Source organism: Colobus angolensis, unplaced genomic scaffold (assembly GCF_000951035.1).
Source record: "Colobus angolensis palliatus isolate OR3802 unplaced genomic scaffold, Cang.pa_1.0 Scaffold465, whole genome shotgun sequence".
In the NCBI taxonomy this organism is placed as follows: domain Eukaryota; kingdom Metazoa; phylum Chordata; class Mammalia; order Primates; family Cercopithecidae; genus Colobus; species Colobus angolensis.
The window spans coordinates 691340-710616 of NW_012118099.1; the positions used below are offsets into that span (position 1 = coordinate 691340).

The following is a 19277-nucleotide window of genomic DNA, read 5'->3' on the forward strand; positions in this document are numbered from 1 at the left end:
ATTCCTGTAATTACTTGATTGGATATTTTTGGTTGTTTGTTCACCAGTATAGCAGGCAGGCTTTTAAGATTAATAAATCCATAAATTAGATTAAAATATTGGACCATGTTAATGGTTGGTGCTATCAGGAATGGAGACTTACTAGGAAGAGTTTAGTGCACGTTGGAGGAAAGTCAGGAAAAAAAAAAAAAAGGCTAAAAGTAACACCTGTGAAGTAAGGTGAAAGGGCCTGGAGCTATTTAGCCAGAAATGAGTTGTGATATAACTGTCATATATATGTATCAGAATATGACTAATTGTTGTTCGTCTTTGCTGAAATCTGAAAAGAAAAACGTTCAAGGCTAGTTTAAGTGATGTATATTTAATACTGAGAAGAAAAGCCATGACAGTTGATGGACAGGACGTAAGAATACTTATGATGGGATACATCTCTTGGGAACAGAAAAAGAGCTTTACATGTAGCAGTCTTCTCTGTCATGAATGAGGACAGATCCTGCCTTAAGGCAGAGAGTTTACTAGTTGGCTTCCACAAGGCCCTTCCAGAACTGTAATTCTGAGCCACTTCTGTTACTGGCCTTCAGATGCTGAGATCGAACTCCACACAGCCAAGTATCTGCTCTTTCAGGAGCTCCAGCAGTGCCACAGGAGGCAGTGCCACCAGCAGCGACAACCGCATCGATTCCAACTGAAGACCTCAGTCAAAGGTGAGTCAGGTCAGTGTGGACCTGGGCGCTTCCTTTTCCTCCAGCTCTCACTGGGTCCAGGCAAAGGAGCCCTGAGGGATCAGCGACCACAGGACTCCCTCCCCGGCCACCAATACAAGCTTTGACAGAGGGATGGCTGGTTAGCTGGTGCTAGGTGGGAGGGACTCGCCACGGAGACGCGCTCAAGGAGGGATGAGTTGCGCCACCACCACCTAGGTCCCTCTCTCGCTATCCGCGGGGCCGCCCGGACCCAGGTGCTCCCAGGGTGCGCCTGGCGCCCGCCATCCCATAGCCAGCGTCCCGCTGCGCACGGTCTCCCTCCAGCTCCGGCCCCCGCGGCAGGGCGCGTGGGATGATGCGCGGGTCCTTGTGCCTTCCCCAAGCTCCAGCATCCGGAGCCGCCCTAGCCGGCACCGCGGCAGCCACAGCCTGGGAGGGAGAAAGGAAAAAGGGAGGGCGGCGGGAAAGGCTTGGCGCGGGAGGAGGGCGGGTGAGGAGGAAATTAGCTAGGGGGAGGGAGCCTCTCTCCTCTGTGGTGCCGCTCGTCTCCCTCCGGCGGGCGGCGACTCCGGGTTCCCCCTCGCGCCCTCACGCCGCTGCTCGCCCCCTTCCCCGCCCACCGTCCCTGAGAGCGCGGGCGGCGGCGGTGGGCGTGTGCGCGCGTGAAGGACGCCGCCTCTCTCTCGCTCCTGCGTTCGCAGGCGGCGGCTGGCGGCCGGCTTTTCGCTCAGGCAGCGGCTGCGGCGGCGGCGGCTTCCGGAGTCCCGCTGCGAAGATGCTCAAAGTCACGGTGCCCTCCTGCTCCGCCTCGTCCTGCTCTTCGGTCACCGCCAGTGCGGCCCCGGGGACCGCGAGCGTCGTCCCGGATTACTGGATCGACGGCTCCAACAGGGATGCGCTGAGCGATTTCTTCGAGGTGGAGTCGGAGCTGGGACGGTAAGGCGCGGGCTCCAGCTGGGGAAGCCTGCGGCGTGCACTCGGGGTTGTCCCTTTCGCAGTGACGGCTCCGAGAGTGCGGGAGCCTGCCTCCGTGCCCTTCGATTTCTCCCTGCCTAGTTAGTGTCTGGGAGAGAGCTAACCTTCATTCAGGTGCGGCTCGAGTGCTTCCCACCCCACCACAGCGCCTAGGCCGGTGCAGCTGTGAGCCCTCCCTCCTTCTCGCAGACTGCTACTTCCCTTGGGCAACAGCTCCCACCGCACGTGGGCCTTGCTTTCCCAATTGATGTCTTTGCTCACGATTATAGCTTGCCAGAGGGTCCAGTTTGTCTAGTTATTTTTTGAGGTGTGGGCCGGAGGGTGCTCCTCCAAATCAAGACAGAATTATTAAATTAGATTCTTCCTCCTTCCCCTCGTCAAGCTCTCCAAAGCAAGTGACACTAGAAATTAAACTTAAATACTAGCTTCCCTGCAGAGTCTGCTCAGGAGTGAAGGGAGAAATGAATCATTTAAGAGAGTTGAAGGCAGAATAATGAACTAGTGTAGCTTTAAAGAGAAAGCAGCATATGGGATCCAGGCAGTGGTAATTAGTGAGAATGCTGCTGCTTCTCTTCTTTCATGGGCTGGAATGATTTATTTAAATTATATATGCAACAGATCATCTCTCTAGGATTGCAGGTATGTCCCCTATCCCTCCTCTGAGGATCCAAACAGGTAGCAGTTTGGCCTTCTGAATGATTCCATATGCTTTTGTATTTGTATCCATTGAAAATTACAGTTTTCTTTCCCTTCCTTTTTTTTTTTTATCTTTTCTCTCTGTTATCCATAGGTAAGGAGATTTGTTTTCAACACTTATTTTAGATCCAGGCTCTTTAGTATAGGGAATCTGAAGATGTAATTTCAACGGTTCACAAGTTGCAGCTTCTGTACTCACTACTTCTTTGCAATTTCATTTTCCATTCTCTTTTTGCTCGATATAGTTTTGCTAATAGCCTTTTTATTTTTTTCAAGCCACTGAAGGATTCAGAGCAGGATTCTGGATGTTGGTATTTAGTAGGAAGATGTAGTGGTCACTGCCCACTCTCCCCCCAATTTGCTACTGCTGTTGAAGGCTCATTGAATATAGATGTGTAAAATAGGCAAACATCTGATGAAAATTTGGTAATTTGTCACTGTTAAAAATGTTTTGAAGTATTTGAGCACTGAATAATGTATACATAAACGTCCATTTTTGATCAAGTTTTTCAGTATTCATCTGAAGATCTATTATATGTAGGTGGAAATGAAAGGACAGTGATGTAGATTTTTGTAAGGTCCAAAACCTGCCTGTTATTAATTGTATGATGCATGACAGTGGAACCATGTAAACCTCTGAGTAAAGAGATGATCTACTTAAAATTGTTTACCTGCTGTTTTATAAACTGCTGTATAGTAGAGGAAGTGCCTGATGCTGCTGCAGGGACTGTCCCAGCAGCACGTCTGTTTTCAGAGTAACATTAACCCTAGATGCCTCAAATAGGCTGACTTAGCTACACACATTGTCTTTATGAGTAAGCTTCACCATCATGAAACTCAAGAAATTCTCTTTAATTTGAGAAATGGGAAAAAAATAAACTGCCGGTTGCATACCTCTGTGAGATGGTAGCCTGCATTGAAAAACTTAAGAAATTTGAAGTTTGGGTTTTTTATTTTTCAGTTCAGAATTACGTGTTGCAGTAAATTTTGGAGGACAAATATTAATTAGTTATACAGAAACTTCTTGATTTATGAACGTGTTATGTCTCAATAAGCAGACTGTAGTTGAAAATGCCAGAAATTGAAAATTCATTTACTACACCTATGCTAACAAACATCGTAGCTTAGCCTAGCCTACCTGAAACATGCTCGAAACACTTAATATTAACCTACATTCGGGCAAAATCATCTAACATAAAGCCTATTTTATAATAACTGTTAAATACTGCATACAGATGGGATTTTGTAGACATGGTGAGATATGAAACACAAAACACAATGTTCAAAAAACACTGGCAACACAGAACACTCTAGAGTTCCGGTTGTTTACCCTCCTGTGGTTAACTGGGAGCTGTGGCTGATGGCTGCTGCCCGGCATCAGAGAGAGTATCCTACCACGTATTGCTAGCTCAGGAAAAGATCAAAATTTGAAGTATAGTTTCTACTGAATGGTATCACTTTTCCACCATCATAAAAGTCGAAAAATCATAAGTTAAGCCCATCCTGTCAGAGACCCTCTGTCTATACATTGCTAAGATTCTCGCTCTGTTATCTAGTCTTTTGATTACTGTAAAAGATCACAGAATTAAACTATGTTGAGGAACAATCAAAGTTGAAATGTCTTACTTAGGCTCTCTTTGTCAACAGTAAAGCGTATTGTTAGGTAAGTTCTCTGTAGATGGCAGCATTCGTGAGGTGCATGCTTACTCTGTTTGGCTGAGACTTTGAGAAGTATTTCATTATCAGAAATTTTTAAGTAAACCTAAAATGTAAAGCAACTACTATTCCAGATATAAGTATTAAGAATCGATAGAGCCAGAGAATGCAGCAGAATGATCATCATAGATATTGGCTGAGTAACTAAAGTTTTCTTCCTTCCTACACTAGAGATCGAGTTGAACTCAGGTCATTAGTTTCAAGCCTTTACTCTCAGCCTTGGGTCAAATCCACCTGCCAGTGTGACTCTAATTCATTAGTAATGCAGATGTCATTAATATGCTAAGAGAACAGTGCTTGTGGTGTTGCTGTTATGGTTAGCTCTAGAAAGTAGACAGTCTCCACCAGAATTAGTGATTTGTTGGCTCCTCCATTACAATTGTCTGTTGTAAAGTAGTGACTCCTGATTGCAAGAAGATTGGACAGTGACCACTGGGGCGGTACACCCTGAGGATGTGTTTGGGAACTCAAGGCGAGCTAAACTCCCAAGGCTATATCCACCTGAAGCCCCTGAATAGTGCTGGCAAAGGCAGGTGCTGGCAGCACTGATCCACATGCAGCCATTGAGACCAAGACAGATGTCATCACTTTCTTTTGACGGGGAGGGTATAGGGTAGAGGGGCTAATTAAAAGTATCAGGCAAAGTAATTTTCCTAAAATCACATTTGAAGACACTGTTTTGTTCATAGAGTTTGTCAAAAAGTTTACAAAAATCATGACACATACACACATTCAACTCTGCTTAAAAATACGAATTGGCCATGATCCTATTAAGGGCTCCAGATCCTCGAGAGCAGTTGGTCTTTTGCCCAGTGATTTGAGAAACTGGCATTTTAAAGGCTTTTCTGAGGGAGAAGGGAGCTGCCTCTGGTCCAGATCCTGCCCAGTGGTTTGGCACATGGAATGACAGGAAGTGGCCCAGCCTGCTTGGTGGTGCAGATTTCATCTTTGCCTGCAAACCCATGTCCTGTTTTCAGTTGTCCCACCTTTAGTTTCTCCCTGTTGTTCCATGTTGAAAGAAAGTTGATAAGAAAACTAGATGTATTTCCAGACATACAAATCCAAGGAAACCAAACCAAATGAAAGATAATTAGGACAAGAGAAGAATGTGTTAAACTATTTTGAAACCTTTTTTTTTGTTTTTTAAATTTGGTTCCCATTCCACTTACTGTAGTATCTTTAGGCTAGGGACTTTGCATATACTCCTCCCCCCTGCAATGTAATTTTAAATAATACATTTCTGTGTCACATTTATATATACACATTTATGTATACACAATTATGTGTATACTTTTATAATTTTGAATACATTTGTTTGTCAACTCAAACTAATTATATAGGATCCCTTGGTATATGTATTATTGTTTAGGAACCAAATAAATTTCGATAGTAAGGAGTGTGTGTGTGTATATAAAACAGAGACAATTTTATAAAACAATATTTATTCTTATTACCAGCAATGCACTTTAATATTTTCTATTATATGCTGTTTGATTTCATCTATTTCATTTAAAAAAGTTGACTGAACCCATGTGATTTCACATCCCACTAATGGGTTGTGACTCAGTTTGAAGAGTGCTGTTTTAGGCCATAAATCTGTATGTGACAGATTAAGCTATGAGGCAGAGTCTTTTAAAGAAATTCCCTGCAGACCAATTGGCAACATTGGGTGACCTTTTGGCACAGCACTGTAGAGAAAAATTCTCCTATCTTTGCCTCCAGGTCATTATTGATTTTCCCCTTCCAAACATTTTGGAAAAACTCTGGTGTCTCCCCAAGGTCTACTGGGCACACAGTAATCTGAACTGGCTAAGAGTGCCAGGGGCTGTGTTGGAAAGGAACTCAGAGGCTGAGAAGTGGTATATTCTACATGGTGATGCATATTCTGGCTCCAGGTCATGGTGAGCAAATGCTTTCTATAAGGAAACGTGAAAGTTTGCATTTTCTAAGAGAAGTGCTTCAGCCAGTGCTCTTAGCTTGTCTTGGTGCTCTTGGCTCTGGTTGATATAACAAGATGTCTTAGACTGGGTGGCTTAAACAACAGACATGTATTTCTCACAGCTCTGGAGGCTAGGAAGTCCAAGATCAAGGTCCCAGCCAATGCGTTTCCTCAGTTAGGACTCTCTGTTTTGCAGATGACTGCCTTCTTGCTGTGTCATCAGAAGGCAGAGAGGAAGAGAGAAAGAAAGGAGAAGAGAGAAAGAAACCAAGCTCTCTGGTGCCTCTTCTTACAAGCGTACTCATCCCATGATGAGGGGTTTAGGTGCATAACCTCATACTAAACATAATTACCTTCCAAAAGCCCCACCTATAAATACCATCATATTGGGGTTGGAATAAGGCTTCAACATGTACATTTTGAGGGGACACAATTCAGTCCACAGCATGGCTGCTGAAGAAACAGATTCTCCTTTTTTTTGGTCAACCCATTTCCTAAACCATTCTTGTGGCTAGAGCTTCTTAGGTCCTTGATTTTTCCCTGACACCATGCTTTAGGGCCCCACAGCCTATATGGATAGGTATACTGCTGGCTTCTGATCTCTTGCTACACACACTGCCCTTAGAAGCTTCAGCTCTTGGCAGGTGGTAGGTTTTTTATCTAACTAGAAATTAAAAATATGCTTGTGCCATCCCTGTCTTGTTCTCTGTGCATCTGACTCTTTCCTCAGGCGGTTGACTCAGGAGCAAGGTGGGATTGCAAGTGGGAGAATAAAAACTGCGGCTTCATAGGCTTTTCCTGGGAACACTGACTATAAGCTTTCTGGAAGGCAGAGTCTGTGGGTTTGGATTGTTCACTATTATGTGCTCGTGTCTAGCACAGCACTTAGTACTTAACAGGTGCTCAACAAATGATTTTAAAGGGGTGAATCAATGATAATGAAGTGGGCCAGGTGCAGCATGTGTACCCACTTCCTCTTCTTTGAGATCTTGGTCCTGATGTGGTAGTGATGTTGATTCTAGTGACCGTAGGATAAGGAGAATACTGTAACCCATTTCTCTTCTCCCTAAAACTTACCTGACAATAACCCTAATCTCAGTCAGCATTGGTTTTCTTTCTTCAGTGTGAGTATTGATAGCTGCCACCTCTGTAGCTTGCTGTTGTTAAAAATAATACCAATTTTCTGTTGGCAGAGTGTTTTGTGGCTCTGAAATGAAAGGGATTCACTTTCACCTTCACTATCACTTTACCACAGGTGTATCAGAATTAGGAGTTAAATCAAGTTGGACTTAAAGGCATGAAATGCCTCCAAGCTGTACCATCCACTAAAGTTAATGCATAGTAAATGCTAAATTTGAAAATATACTCATTGTTTAAAAGCCTTAAAGTCAAGTGAAGACTATGATAACATCATTGCTTTAAGGACACACTACTTTTCCATGTTTAAATACTGTCACAAGGTTAAAAATAACTCCAGATTTTGGGGAAAAAAAAAAAAAAGACACAGGTGCCATCTGCTTCTAAACTGTTCTGGAGAACTTGAAAGAGAGAGAAAAAGAACACTAACCACAAAATAGCTTCAAAGAACTTTCTTGTAAACACTTTACCCTCAGACATATATGTGTGGGTTATGTGTTTGCAATAATACATTTAAGAACAAAGTAGTGTTAGCCAAATAAAGTGTTTCAACTACTAGTTATTATTTTAGTAGTTTCTTTTTCTTTTTTTCTTTTTTTCATGTCTTTTTTTTTTTAAGTAGAGGGTTTTTTAAAACTCTCTTGGGAAAGCTACATATCTACTAAACAGAGTATTGATTTTTTAAAATTTCAAGGTCAAATTCATACTGCAAAATATGGTGTTTAATTGAGTCAAGGAACCGTGTAATTCAGGAAAAAGAGGAACTTTTCATGAAGTTGATAGCAGCTAGAGTCAAGGTTTTACTCAAATTATATTGATCTTTACCTCAGTTTTTTAAATCTATTTGTAGTACAGGATTATCTGAAGATTTCATTACTCCAATGGTTTAATCAGAAAGTTAGATCTAAATATTGATGGCATAGTATTAGCACATAAAGGATGTGGACCCTTCAATACAGTTTGCCAGAGATTTTCCTCAGTCATTATCTTGTCAGTAGTAAAGATCAAATAAAGAAAAGAACAGTGTCTGGAGAGACAGTGATTCATAGTGATGGGTAAAGGGTAATGCATATAGACCTTCCTCTTTTCTCTTAGATTAGGGTTTCTCAATCTAGGCACTATAGACATTCTGGTCCAGATAATTCCTTGTTGTGGGGGCTGTCCTGTGCGCTGTAGGATGTTTAACAGTGTCCCTGACCTCTACCTACTAGCTGCCAGTAGTGACACCCTTATAAGTTGTTACAACCCACACTGTCTCTAAACATTGTCAAATGTGTCCCATCTCCCCTCTTGAGAATCATGTCTTGAAGCTAGTGTTTTACACATTTTCTTTCAGTTATGTAGCTAGTGAACAACAACAAGGTTGATGGATTATGTTCATTTCATTTGGCTTTACTGAGTATCTGCTACAACCAAATGTTTCTTCCATTTCTATATAATATCATAAGATTTCTGTTTTATATGTATTCCACTTTATAATTTGCTTAATATTTTTATTTAAATTACCTTATTTTGTCAACCTAAATTTATTTACCGAGAATACAATTTTCACTAAACTGAAAACCGTAAATCAAAGCAAATTGTATATGCCATAAATAGAAACAAATTGTAAAAATAAATTGTAATGAAAACATAGCATTTTTAGTAAATTATAGCTAGACATGTCCACATGCAGAAGGCTGTAACCCTGAGGGTTGATTTCTTTGTTAAAAAAAGAGATTATCAAAGATTAGGAGAATTAAAACCAGAGCAGCACAAATTGAGGTTTTCTTCTTGATATAATCAGAATGATTGAAAAGTAATTGAAAAGAGAAGGATGTTCTCTCTCTCTTTTATTCCTTGTTATTTAATTCCATGCCTTTGTGCTACCTAAAGTCCTCTTGTTCATAGGTCTAAGCTTTTCAATAATTCTGACCTAGATGATGTATGCTGACAGTGTGCATGTAGTGGGGTAAGGGTCTAGAGTATGAATGAGCATGATAAATAAAACAATATTTGTCCTCCAGGTATGTAGGGTACTACTAATAAGGCACCAACAATAAATCTAATACAAGATAAATTAATGTATAAGTAAAATGAATAAAACTGTTATCAGAGATCTAAGAACCATAGCCGTCTTCATGACAGAGTTATGACAGAGAGGACTGGGGTGTCTTTATGGGGGAGGAGTAGACTTTGAAATTTGGCAGGATTTTAATAGGTAGAGCACTGGCAAACAGCATGTCAGGCAGATGGTACATTCTAAGAAGAGGCAAAAAAGGACAGAAGAATTCAGGGTATACATTTTTGCAAAATTTATAAAGCATGAACATTGCAATGGCAGATAAGGTTAGCAGGGTAAGTTGATGTCAGACCAAAGACAACCTGTTTAAAAAAAAAAAAAAGAGTAGGCTTGTGTCACTTGAAAACCAAGTTGTAGATAAAGTAACCATTGTGAGAGAAAAATGTCAGCTGTAGAAGTAGCTGGGTCTTGGGCTGAGGTTATGGGACTCAGAATTTGCCACTATGTATAATGTAGATCAAACATGGGACTAGATAAGAGAAAACTGATGAGGTTGATTTCTTTCTTTAAAAGGAAAAAACCATCCCATAGCCTATGACTAGGTAAGAAAGGAGAAATGTTGGACTTAAATCGGTTTCCTAGATTGGGTAAAGAGTGAGTACAAAGAAACAGTAAGTATTTTAGACTTGAAGGCCATTCAATCTCTGTTGCAGCTCCACCCTCTGACATGGTTGAGAGAAAGCAAGCATAGACAACATACAGAAAATAGCACATTACTGTGTTCCAGTGAAATGTCATTTATGACAGTAAAATTTGACTTTCATATAATTTTCACATCACAAAATAGTATTCTTCTTTTGATCTTTAAAAATGCAAAATTTGTTTTTAGACTGCAGACTGTACAAAATCAAGTGGCTGCTAAGTGTGGTCTGTGGTTTGCTAACCTAGACTACTCAGGCTAAACTTCTGCTCCTCCTCAGTTGCATGAGAATTTCAGGTTAAAATGATATCAAATCTTAATTTATTCAGGGAACTACCTTTAGTCTCTCTTTCACTTTGAAAATGTCAACTTTATATTAGTTTTCCACGTGGGCACCAGCTTTAAATGCATACTCATCTTTTATCAAAATCTACTGAAACTGCTACAGTTACAGTTCTTACCTACCTAACACGTTGGCTAGTTCCATTTCTCTCTTTCTTCCTCCTATTTCTTTTTGTCTTATATTGATTATATGACTGATGTTGACTTCACACAATGTTTGTGAAAATGAAGAACGTTTATTTGAAGGGCGTGAAAGTTAAATTTCCATACCATAAACAGTGTTCATATCAAAAGACTATTTATTGGTGGGTAATTTGTTTTGTGCATATTAACTAAATAAGTTTCAAATTGATAATTCCTCTGTTATATTTAGAGTGACCATAATATGCTAAAGAAATTACTGATGAAAGATTTACCTCTAACTAGTAAAGTTCAATTAATTTTTCCATTTACTAGTATGTTAGCTGTGTGTTGAATAATCCTTCTATATGCTAGTCTCGGGTGGATAATTAAGGTCATTTAAATGAGGACCCTGTTTAAGCAATCTTTTGAAAACTTAAAATTATTCCTTTTTATATCTTGAATAGAGTTAAATTACATCAGCCACTCATATTTCAAACTATAGAGCAGAGGTCTGTGAAGTGGGATGCCCATAGCCAGGGGATGTGTAATACAATGAGGTGCTAGAAGAAAGTATTAAAGAATCTATTTTGGTTTCTTTTTTTAATTTTTGTCTTTAATTTTTATTTTTGGATGTTTTGAAAAGCACATTAACGTTGGTTAAGCAACACATATATACCATTAATAGGTACATTAGTATACACAGTTTGGGAGCATGTGCTCAAAAAACATTTTATTGGATGATGACTGGGTCGAAGAATGGTAGTCACAAGTGGTTACTGAATAAACTTCTTTATATTTAAACAACATTCTACTTTATGAAAAGTGAGTTTAAAGCAAATATGTAGATCAAAATGCAAACAAAAAATCATATTGCAAGGTGTGTCTTTGTGCAGAAAGGGGAAGTGGGTACATACGTGCAACTGTTATGCATCTCAAGACTACTTGATGGACGGTTTTGATAAGAACTTACTGCCATTGTAACCAAAACAGTCACACAGAAGAAAACAGAACGAGAGTAAAGGAAAACAGCTTGCACATCTAGCAGAGGGTGAACTTAACTTTGGCTTCAACAACAAAGGTTGAATGGTCATGGAGTTGAGAGGGAAAAAGAGTAGAGAAATAGGGTTTGTTTGCAAGAACCTCAATTTTAATATAACTAATGCACTTCATGGCAAATTTTGCCAACTGCTGGCTTAGACAGCTAAAGGCACTGACCTAAAGTGTTTTGTGGGCAGTACTTGAAGAGTTGTGGGCATTAGTGCCAGGATGCTGAGCTTCACCCTGTCAGCAAATGTGTTGTTACTACTTACTTGTTAAGTCGTGTTTCAGGGTGGTATGGCTCAAACATTCACCAGGTACTAATATTTCTTAGAAAAAAATAAAGAAGGCTAGATTTGAGACCACTGTTTGATTGGAATACTGTCTGAAAAAGATAATGGATAGGACACATTCTTACCTGTTTTCTTTACAAGTTTGTAGTAGCATGCTTTGTTAAAAGTGCATTTTCTTTGATATATGTCATGCCTGTGGACAGAACTTGGCTAATATTATAAACCAGAACATAGAAGTATAGAAGATAACAGATCTGTATGAATGCTCACACATGTCTTGTTACCTACAATGAAGTATTTGAATGATGTTTCCCTCTTTTAGGTCTTTATGGACTGTTTAATAGAGACCTTCACTTGCATTTTACTTTTCATTACTCAGAATGTTGCACTGTTAACTTGGTCTGCCTTACTTGTACTGATTTGAAGGGACAATTCATGACGACTTTAACTTAATAAGCAGCTGCCTTCCACTTAGGACTCTAACAGACACAAAAAGTTGTTCTTAGTTGTGAATACTGCTCTAAGATTAGTCTTTACCTGGATTTTAATATCTGCTACTTATTCATTCAAATATGTCATTTTTATTCAAAGCTCTCCATCAGGGCAACAACTGAGAAAATAAGACTATGCTATTAAATATGACCAAATTCAAAATATATAATTCAATAAATCAGCCTGGCCTAGAGTGTTCAGTTCTAATAGGCCTCTAAAAGGTTCTTCTGTGGGTGAAAATGTTTTGGTGACTCCTGAGCGACCCTGGGCTCTTCGTCTCTTTTTCCCCTCAATGTGAACAGGTACGCTAATAACAATGTTCAATGAAATAAACTCGTGAGCTCTCCTGGGTGCAACCTGTAACTACAGGCAAACGAATAACCTAATAAACAGAGTTTGTCATATGTATGTGTGACACACCGATGAAGTGGGGACCTGAGGAAATTTTCAGGATGATCGCCAGAAAACCAGGGCAGTTCTTTAAAATACTGACCTACTGAAGAAATGGAATGTTGGGGCTGAGCTAAGGGCTGTTGGGGGAAGTGGTTGGCCTAAGGTTCTGGCCTGGGCCAGGCAAGGGCAGCAGAGCACTGGTCCGGGCCTGAGCCAAGTAGTGGAGGGGAGTGATCCTCGGGGAACAACCTCTAAGGGCAGAGGTGGCCTCTGAGGCCGGGGGCACCAAGCAGGCCATTCTGGACAGCTGGATTGGTGCAGATGAAGGTCTGCTGAGCAAGGCGGGGGCTAAGACAGGAACAGCAGGACACAATTGTGACTTGATGACCCTGCCTCTTCAGGCATAAGGCCCTGCAGCTCACTCAGCTTCGTTTGTAAAGTGAAGATTGTGGTAGTGTGTTCCCCACATCATTTCTGGACAAGCAAATGAGGTCACAAATGGGAAACACTGAGTTCCATACCCAGCACATAAGCTTAATATTATTCCCCACCCAGGCCACAAGGTGGGAGGCAGGAGATAATGACTCCCACTTGTGTATTGATAGGATAAATACCTTACTTAGTTCAGTTTATACAGCCTTGTTAGCAATCCAACCTCAACTTCCAGGCCAGCCCCCTTCCCCACCACTTCTCTTCATAATTACCATCATGGGATGTTTACTAGGAGCTTGGTGTGATTCTACTGTCTCTAAGTATGTTGCTAGTTAGTTCAAGAATACTACCAGGTGTTTATCACCAGCACCAATTCACAAGGAGGAGCCTGAGGCTCAGAATGGTGAGGCACCTTGTCCAAATTCACACAGCCAGGTGGAGAGGAGCAGAGCTGAGACTCAAGCCCTGGTTTGTCAGACTTCAGCACCCGTGCTCTTTCCACTCTACCCGCCTTGGCTGCACAGACGCCTCAGTGATCTTCATATCTCTGTGGTGTTACACATGAAACTCTCTTAGCCTGAAATGTACCTCTCCTGTGAATCACTCCAGGACAGTCATCCAACCCCAGGTAGAAAGTTTCTGTCCTTTCCCCACTCTCATATCGTTTCATAATTCCCCATCTCCAGGAATTGGGGTTTTTGGTCTTACAGGTGAATGCTTTGTGGTCTTCACCACCAGAACATCTGCTCATTGGGCAGAGGAACCCCATATCTTGTCCCTCTTTTATTCCTACTACTAGGCCCGTCACTCAGCCTAATGCCTGCCTCCCCTGAAGTGTTTCTGGAACATTATGTAAATGAACAAATGTCAGAGGAATTAGGCAAAGAGGTGCAAGAAAATCAGCAGTACTTAAAACTCTCTTTCTTCAGGATGTTTTTTTCTATATGAACCCCCTTCTAAACTAACACACTGAAATAACTTGTTTAGTACCTGTCTCCCTCTCATTAGAATGTAAGCTCTTGAGGGTCTGGTTTCTGTCCCTTTGTTCACTGCTGTGTCCCCAGAATCTTAGCACAGTGCCTAGTGTATAGTGAACACTCATTACATATTTGCTGAGTAATAAATCAGTTACACCAGTGGGGTTTCCACAATTGAAGGTCCTTTTGAAGCCAAGGAGCTCTGGTCTTTTGTCAGTCATCTCTATTTTAAAGAGCCCCTATCTCTAAGTGATCAGGAATACTGTCACCTTCTGTGAGTAGATTGTCTACCTCTAAGATCCCTTCTAGTCCCAAGCATATGTGCACCTGCATTTTCTTCCAGTTGAATTCTCTGGGTGATCACCTTAGTTCTTTATGTTGTTCAGGAGACAGAGCAGCTTTTGGAATAAGTAGGGCTCTAAGCCTGAAAGGCTTTCTAAGTGTGTTGGAGGATCCTCACATAAGTTTTATTCTCATTTTGTGCTTTCTAAATGCGTCACCTTTAAAAAATGTACCTATTGTTATATTCACTGATTTGTACTTCCTGCTGTAGACCATACAAATGCTAGCACTAGTTGTAGATATCTAGGACAAAATTTAGAAGAAAGTGTGTTTCCTGGCTTTCTCCACCCCTCTAGTTTTGCTTTTAGAAAAGAATCATTCTTTTTAAAAAGCTTGACTTATGACCTATTTGTGGCTATGTAACCAATTAGCAATGTCCTGTCTCATGGTTGGGTAACATATCACCTGCCTTGACCACAGGAGGGAAAGGAAGACTTAAGGAGAGGGTCTTGAAGGAGATAAGAGCATAAATAGTCTGTTCCATGTCTATCTTTGTTTGGGAATGTTATTTAAAAGCCATCTACTGAAATGTTTAATTATTCGATCAAAAAGAAATGCACTTAACTTCCAAGTAGGGTTATTAACTTTATGTTCCTGACGTTTATGCACTGTCAAAGTAATTATTCTGGAAATGTGTACCTTCCCATCTTTCTTTTGTCAACCAGAGGCCAGGGGAGTGTGGTGAAAGGAAACTGTGGGTGGGAAGCAGAGGGGCAGACACAGAGCAGAGGGGCAGACACAGGGCTGAGGGACAGAAGGCAGGCCATTCCTCACCAGCTTTACTTCTTGTTTTCTGAGTCCGGTTACCCCTAGGCCCAGAGCACTTCCCTGTCCCCTCCTAATTTCTCCCTGTTTCCTTCATCTCTCCAGAGTGTAGGTACCTTGCATTTCCTTGTATCTCCCCATCTTATGGAATGAATGTTTATTCCTCCAAAGGCATGCATTGAGACCCTAACTCCCAATACAATGGGGTTTAGAAATGGGCCTTTGACAGAGAATTAGGTTTAGGTGAGGTGATGAGGCATTAGTGCTCTTATTAAAAGAGACTTGAGAGCTTGCTCGCTTGCTTGCTCTCTCTCATCCCTGACCACGGAGGACACAGCAAGAAGGCAACCATCTGCAAGCCTGGAAGAGAGTTCTCACCAGAACCTGACCACACTGGCACCCAATTGCAGACTTCCAGCTCTCAGAACTGTGAAAAAAATGTTTTTTTAGTTAAGCCACCCAGTCTGTGGCACTTTGTTATACCAGCCAGAGCAGAGAAAGATACCCTTGTACCCTTCTTCCCCATTTGGCACCTGTCTGACTTCATAGTTTGAGCAGTGATCTGCTCTTCTTTCCCAGCTGCCCGGTATTTTCTCCCAAATGTTGGGGAAAGAAGGCCAGAACCCCACTTCACAAAGAGTACAGCCCCTTACTTGCTTTATCTAGGATGGCTAAAGCTGACTCTGAGTTGCTTTTTTTTTTTAAAAAAAAACGCAAGGTGGGCTCCCTGGCATGCCTCCACCTTGCCAGACCCTAGACTGGGACAATTCTTCTGTGGCTACATCCCCACTTCCTCTCTTGCCTTCCAGACACTAGCACCTTGGTATCCCACTGTGCATCCGTACCTGTTGGCTTTCCAAGTGCCAATGCCTGCCAACTCCCGGTACATTATTTCCTCAGCAGCTGGCACGGGATTTTTTGTTGCCAACTAGAAGCTCAGCTATTAAAAAATAAAACTTGGCCCATCTTGAGTATCATATGTTTTCATCAGGACTTGGATCTGCATTCTGGCACAGCTCACACGATCACTTTGGGGACCTCTCTCAGGACTAGGAACCCAGTGTTCCTCTGGTCTTCGACCACGTTTTCACCTTATTCCAAATACCTTCTCAAACCTTGAAAAACCTGTGATGCTTACGGTTAATTTGAGGGCTGTTTTACTCGGGATTTGCTTGGTTTTATTGGATTTTTTTTTAACCTTATCAGTGTTTCTTTAGCACTAGGTTGCTTTCTCTGGCTGTTATTGTCAGTTTTCTATCTTAAATTGTAAATTGCCAAGAATAAGATTCATGTTTCTTAGATTAATGAATAGCTAACACACAACACTGAAATGGGGACATTTACTTTATGACTTTGCATGAACATGAGGTTATCCAAGAAAGGAGATTTTTATTTGAAGGGATTGTTAAATATTAAGATAAAAGAAAAGGACAGGCTTTGGGGTTAGAAAGACCTGCAATAGAGTCCCAGTTCGTCCACTCATGAACTGTGTCATTTTAGACAAATTTTCAATGAACCTCAGCTTCTCCACCCGTAAGAGGAGATAATAATGATTAAATGAGGTCAGTGCATTCATTATACATAGTAAGTGTCCAGTAAGCATTAGATATTATCGATATTAATTATGGAATAGCTGTCTGTAAAGGTGGAGGGATTGTAGGTGATTGGATAGCACACTTTCTCAAAAATGTCATAAGATTCTAAAATTCTGGAAATGTGTTAGCAGGAGGCCTTAGTAATTCTCTGCTGCTTCTTGCAGCTTCTGTGTAAGCTTTCTGAGCATCTAAGCTTCCCCTTTACCCAAGGGTAGTACATTGTGCAATATTTGTAAATATTTGACTACTATTTTTTGGTATTTCATGTATTGAAAAGAAGGTGTAATATAACCATAAGATTTTCCACATCTGCAGACAAAAGGAAAGTTGGGGTAGTTTAACTGCTCCATATGGTTCTTTCTGTATAATTTTTAGTTTTTTTTCCTTCTAAAAGGGTGTTAGAAAATATTAATCTTGTTGTTGCTTTGAGGTCTTATTTACACTAACTTTAACTGTTCTTTATAGATTAATTTTTTATTCTGAATGTTGCATTCTTCACTGGGAAGTTAAATAACCAAACCCAGAACCACTACAACTTACCTGTGATTTAGAAATAAAGAATAGAGTTATGGAAATCATTTAACAATCTAAAAAAAAACCCCATAAGTAGTAAGGAATATTTTAAAGCAGTCTGTTGGTTTGTGCACGCTGATAAAACAGTATATCACATGGAAGAGACTTATATTTAAATGATGTCACTATTAGCCATACCTAAAAAATGTGTATCTCTAATGCAATACCTAAGTTGTAAAATAAAGTTTGATTTCCAGTTTCATCTTACATTTATTTAATAGCTGCTTTTAATTGTACTACCGTCTCTTCTGGTGAAGGAACGTCATTGCAGCACTTAAGAAAACAATTAATAACCTTGAAAAAAGCTGTTAATGAGATACTCATAACTAAGAAAAAAAGTGGGGGGATAGAAATTAGATGACCTAGGAGACACCTTACTTGAGTGTCATTTAGATAAGGGTTATTCATTCTGGAATGTCTCTCGGTAAAGGAGGAGGGATTAGAAATGATTAGATATCACAGCCTTTCAGGTTGTTCTCTGGTTCTAAGATTTCGGAAATATTTTGGCTGTAGGGCAATGCTAAGAGTCAAAAGCAGGGCTGCAGCCCACATAAAATGACCCTATGACTTTAGTAGATATTAATAGAACCCCCAGTGGCAACTATGGTGGTATAAAGATACATTCCAACTCTTATACCTAGTAGCTGTTTATTGTTAATGAATCTTTTAAATTGCAACAAGCCCCATTTTCTCATCTGTAGAATGAAAATACTAGTGCCTTTTTTTACAGGATTATTGCAAAGAGTAAAACAGATAAATTCTTTGGCTCTAGTTAAGTATAAAAGCTATGCACACACTGCAAATTTTTATTTGAACAATAATAATTATGACTTTTTTTTTTTTTTTTTTTACTATTAACTGAACTGCAGATTTTATTTGAATTTCACCAGCTTTTCTACTAATGTCCTTTTTCTCTTCTAGGGTCCAGTCTAGGCAATTATATTGCATTTAGTTACCATGTCTTCCTTGCTCAGTTTCTTAGTCTTTGCTTATTTTTCATTACCTTGAAAGCCTTGAGCAATACCGGACAAGTATCCTGTGGAATACCCACCCCTACCCCTATGTCCCCAGTCTGGATTTGTCTGTCATTTCTCATGATTAACTGGGGAAGAATACCACAAAAATGAAGTGCCCTCCTTGTGACATCATATCAGATGTTGCATAATGTCATATGACTTCTCTATGGATGTCAACCTCTGTCACTTGCCAGGTTTCTCCACTCTACAGTTTCTATTTACCTCTTTTCTTACTCTATCTAATCTTTGGAACTTGGTGATTAAGTCTAGCTCACTCTTGGGGAAAAGGGGGTTAAGCTTCACTGCCCAGACTGGGGAATATCTACGTAAATTGCTTATCATTCTGTAAGGAATATTTCTGAGGTATTATTTTATAACTGATAAATTCTTATATATATAAAAGAATGATTTATTGAATGTCTTAAGTCATTTTTAAAAAGTCTTGTGAAAAATATACTACTGCCGGTAAACCATGCAAATGGGAATGTGCTAACCAGTGAGAAGCTTTGAATCTAATGGGAGAAGCTGTCTCTGGAATCTTGCTCTTAGACAGTGGAGCACATTGGAGCCGAGGGCTTAAAGGGAGGGCCTGAAATCAGGTTCGTTTCATCTTGACAGAGGTAGATCAGCTCTAGGCAATGACTGATTTCTGTGTATGTCTTGTTGGTGGATAATTCATGGCAGGAACAGCCCTTATTTAAGATGGTCTGTTGGAACTTTCCACTGGAAGACCACACAGGCAACTTTGATGCAGGCTATTCAAAACTAACTCCATCTTCCACTCACCCCCAAATAACAGCTGCAAGGAAACCTGCTGTCCTGCTTGTGTAACCCACCTCAGTACATGTTACCCTCATCTGCTTTGCTTCAGAATCCAGAGGTATTCTGGATTTCTCCTTCCCCCCTTCCCCTAATAAGACATAGTCTCCTACTTAATACATGTATAGCCCTGGGCAAGTCATTTATCCTTTCTGAGCCTTGGAAGAGGTATAATAATAATCTCATAAGGTTATGAAGATTAAGTGAA

The 19277-nt window shown here is 40.5% G+C and overlaps 1 protein-coding gene across 1 annotated transcript in view; it reads left to right on the forward strand.

The window, feature by feature from the left end:
* The first annotated feature begins 1090 nt into the window (after positions 1 to 1090).
* Positions 1091 to 19277, forward strand: part of CAMK4 (calcium/calmodulin-dependent protein kinase IV) — a 273484-nt gene continuing 255297 nt past the window's right edge. Inside the window, exon 1 of the mRNA XM_011958288.1 lies at positions 1091 to 1640. Within this exon, the coding sequence (XP_011813678.1) occupies positions 1480 to 1640 (161 nt within the window). The 5' untranslated portion in view covers positions 1091 to 1479. The remainder of the gene's footprint in view (positions 1641 to 19277) is intronic.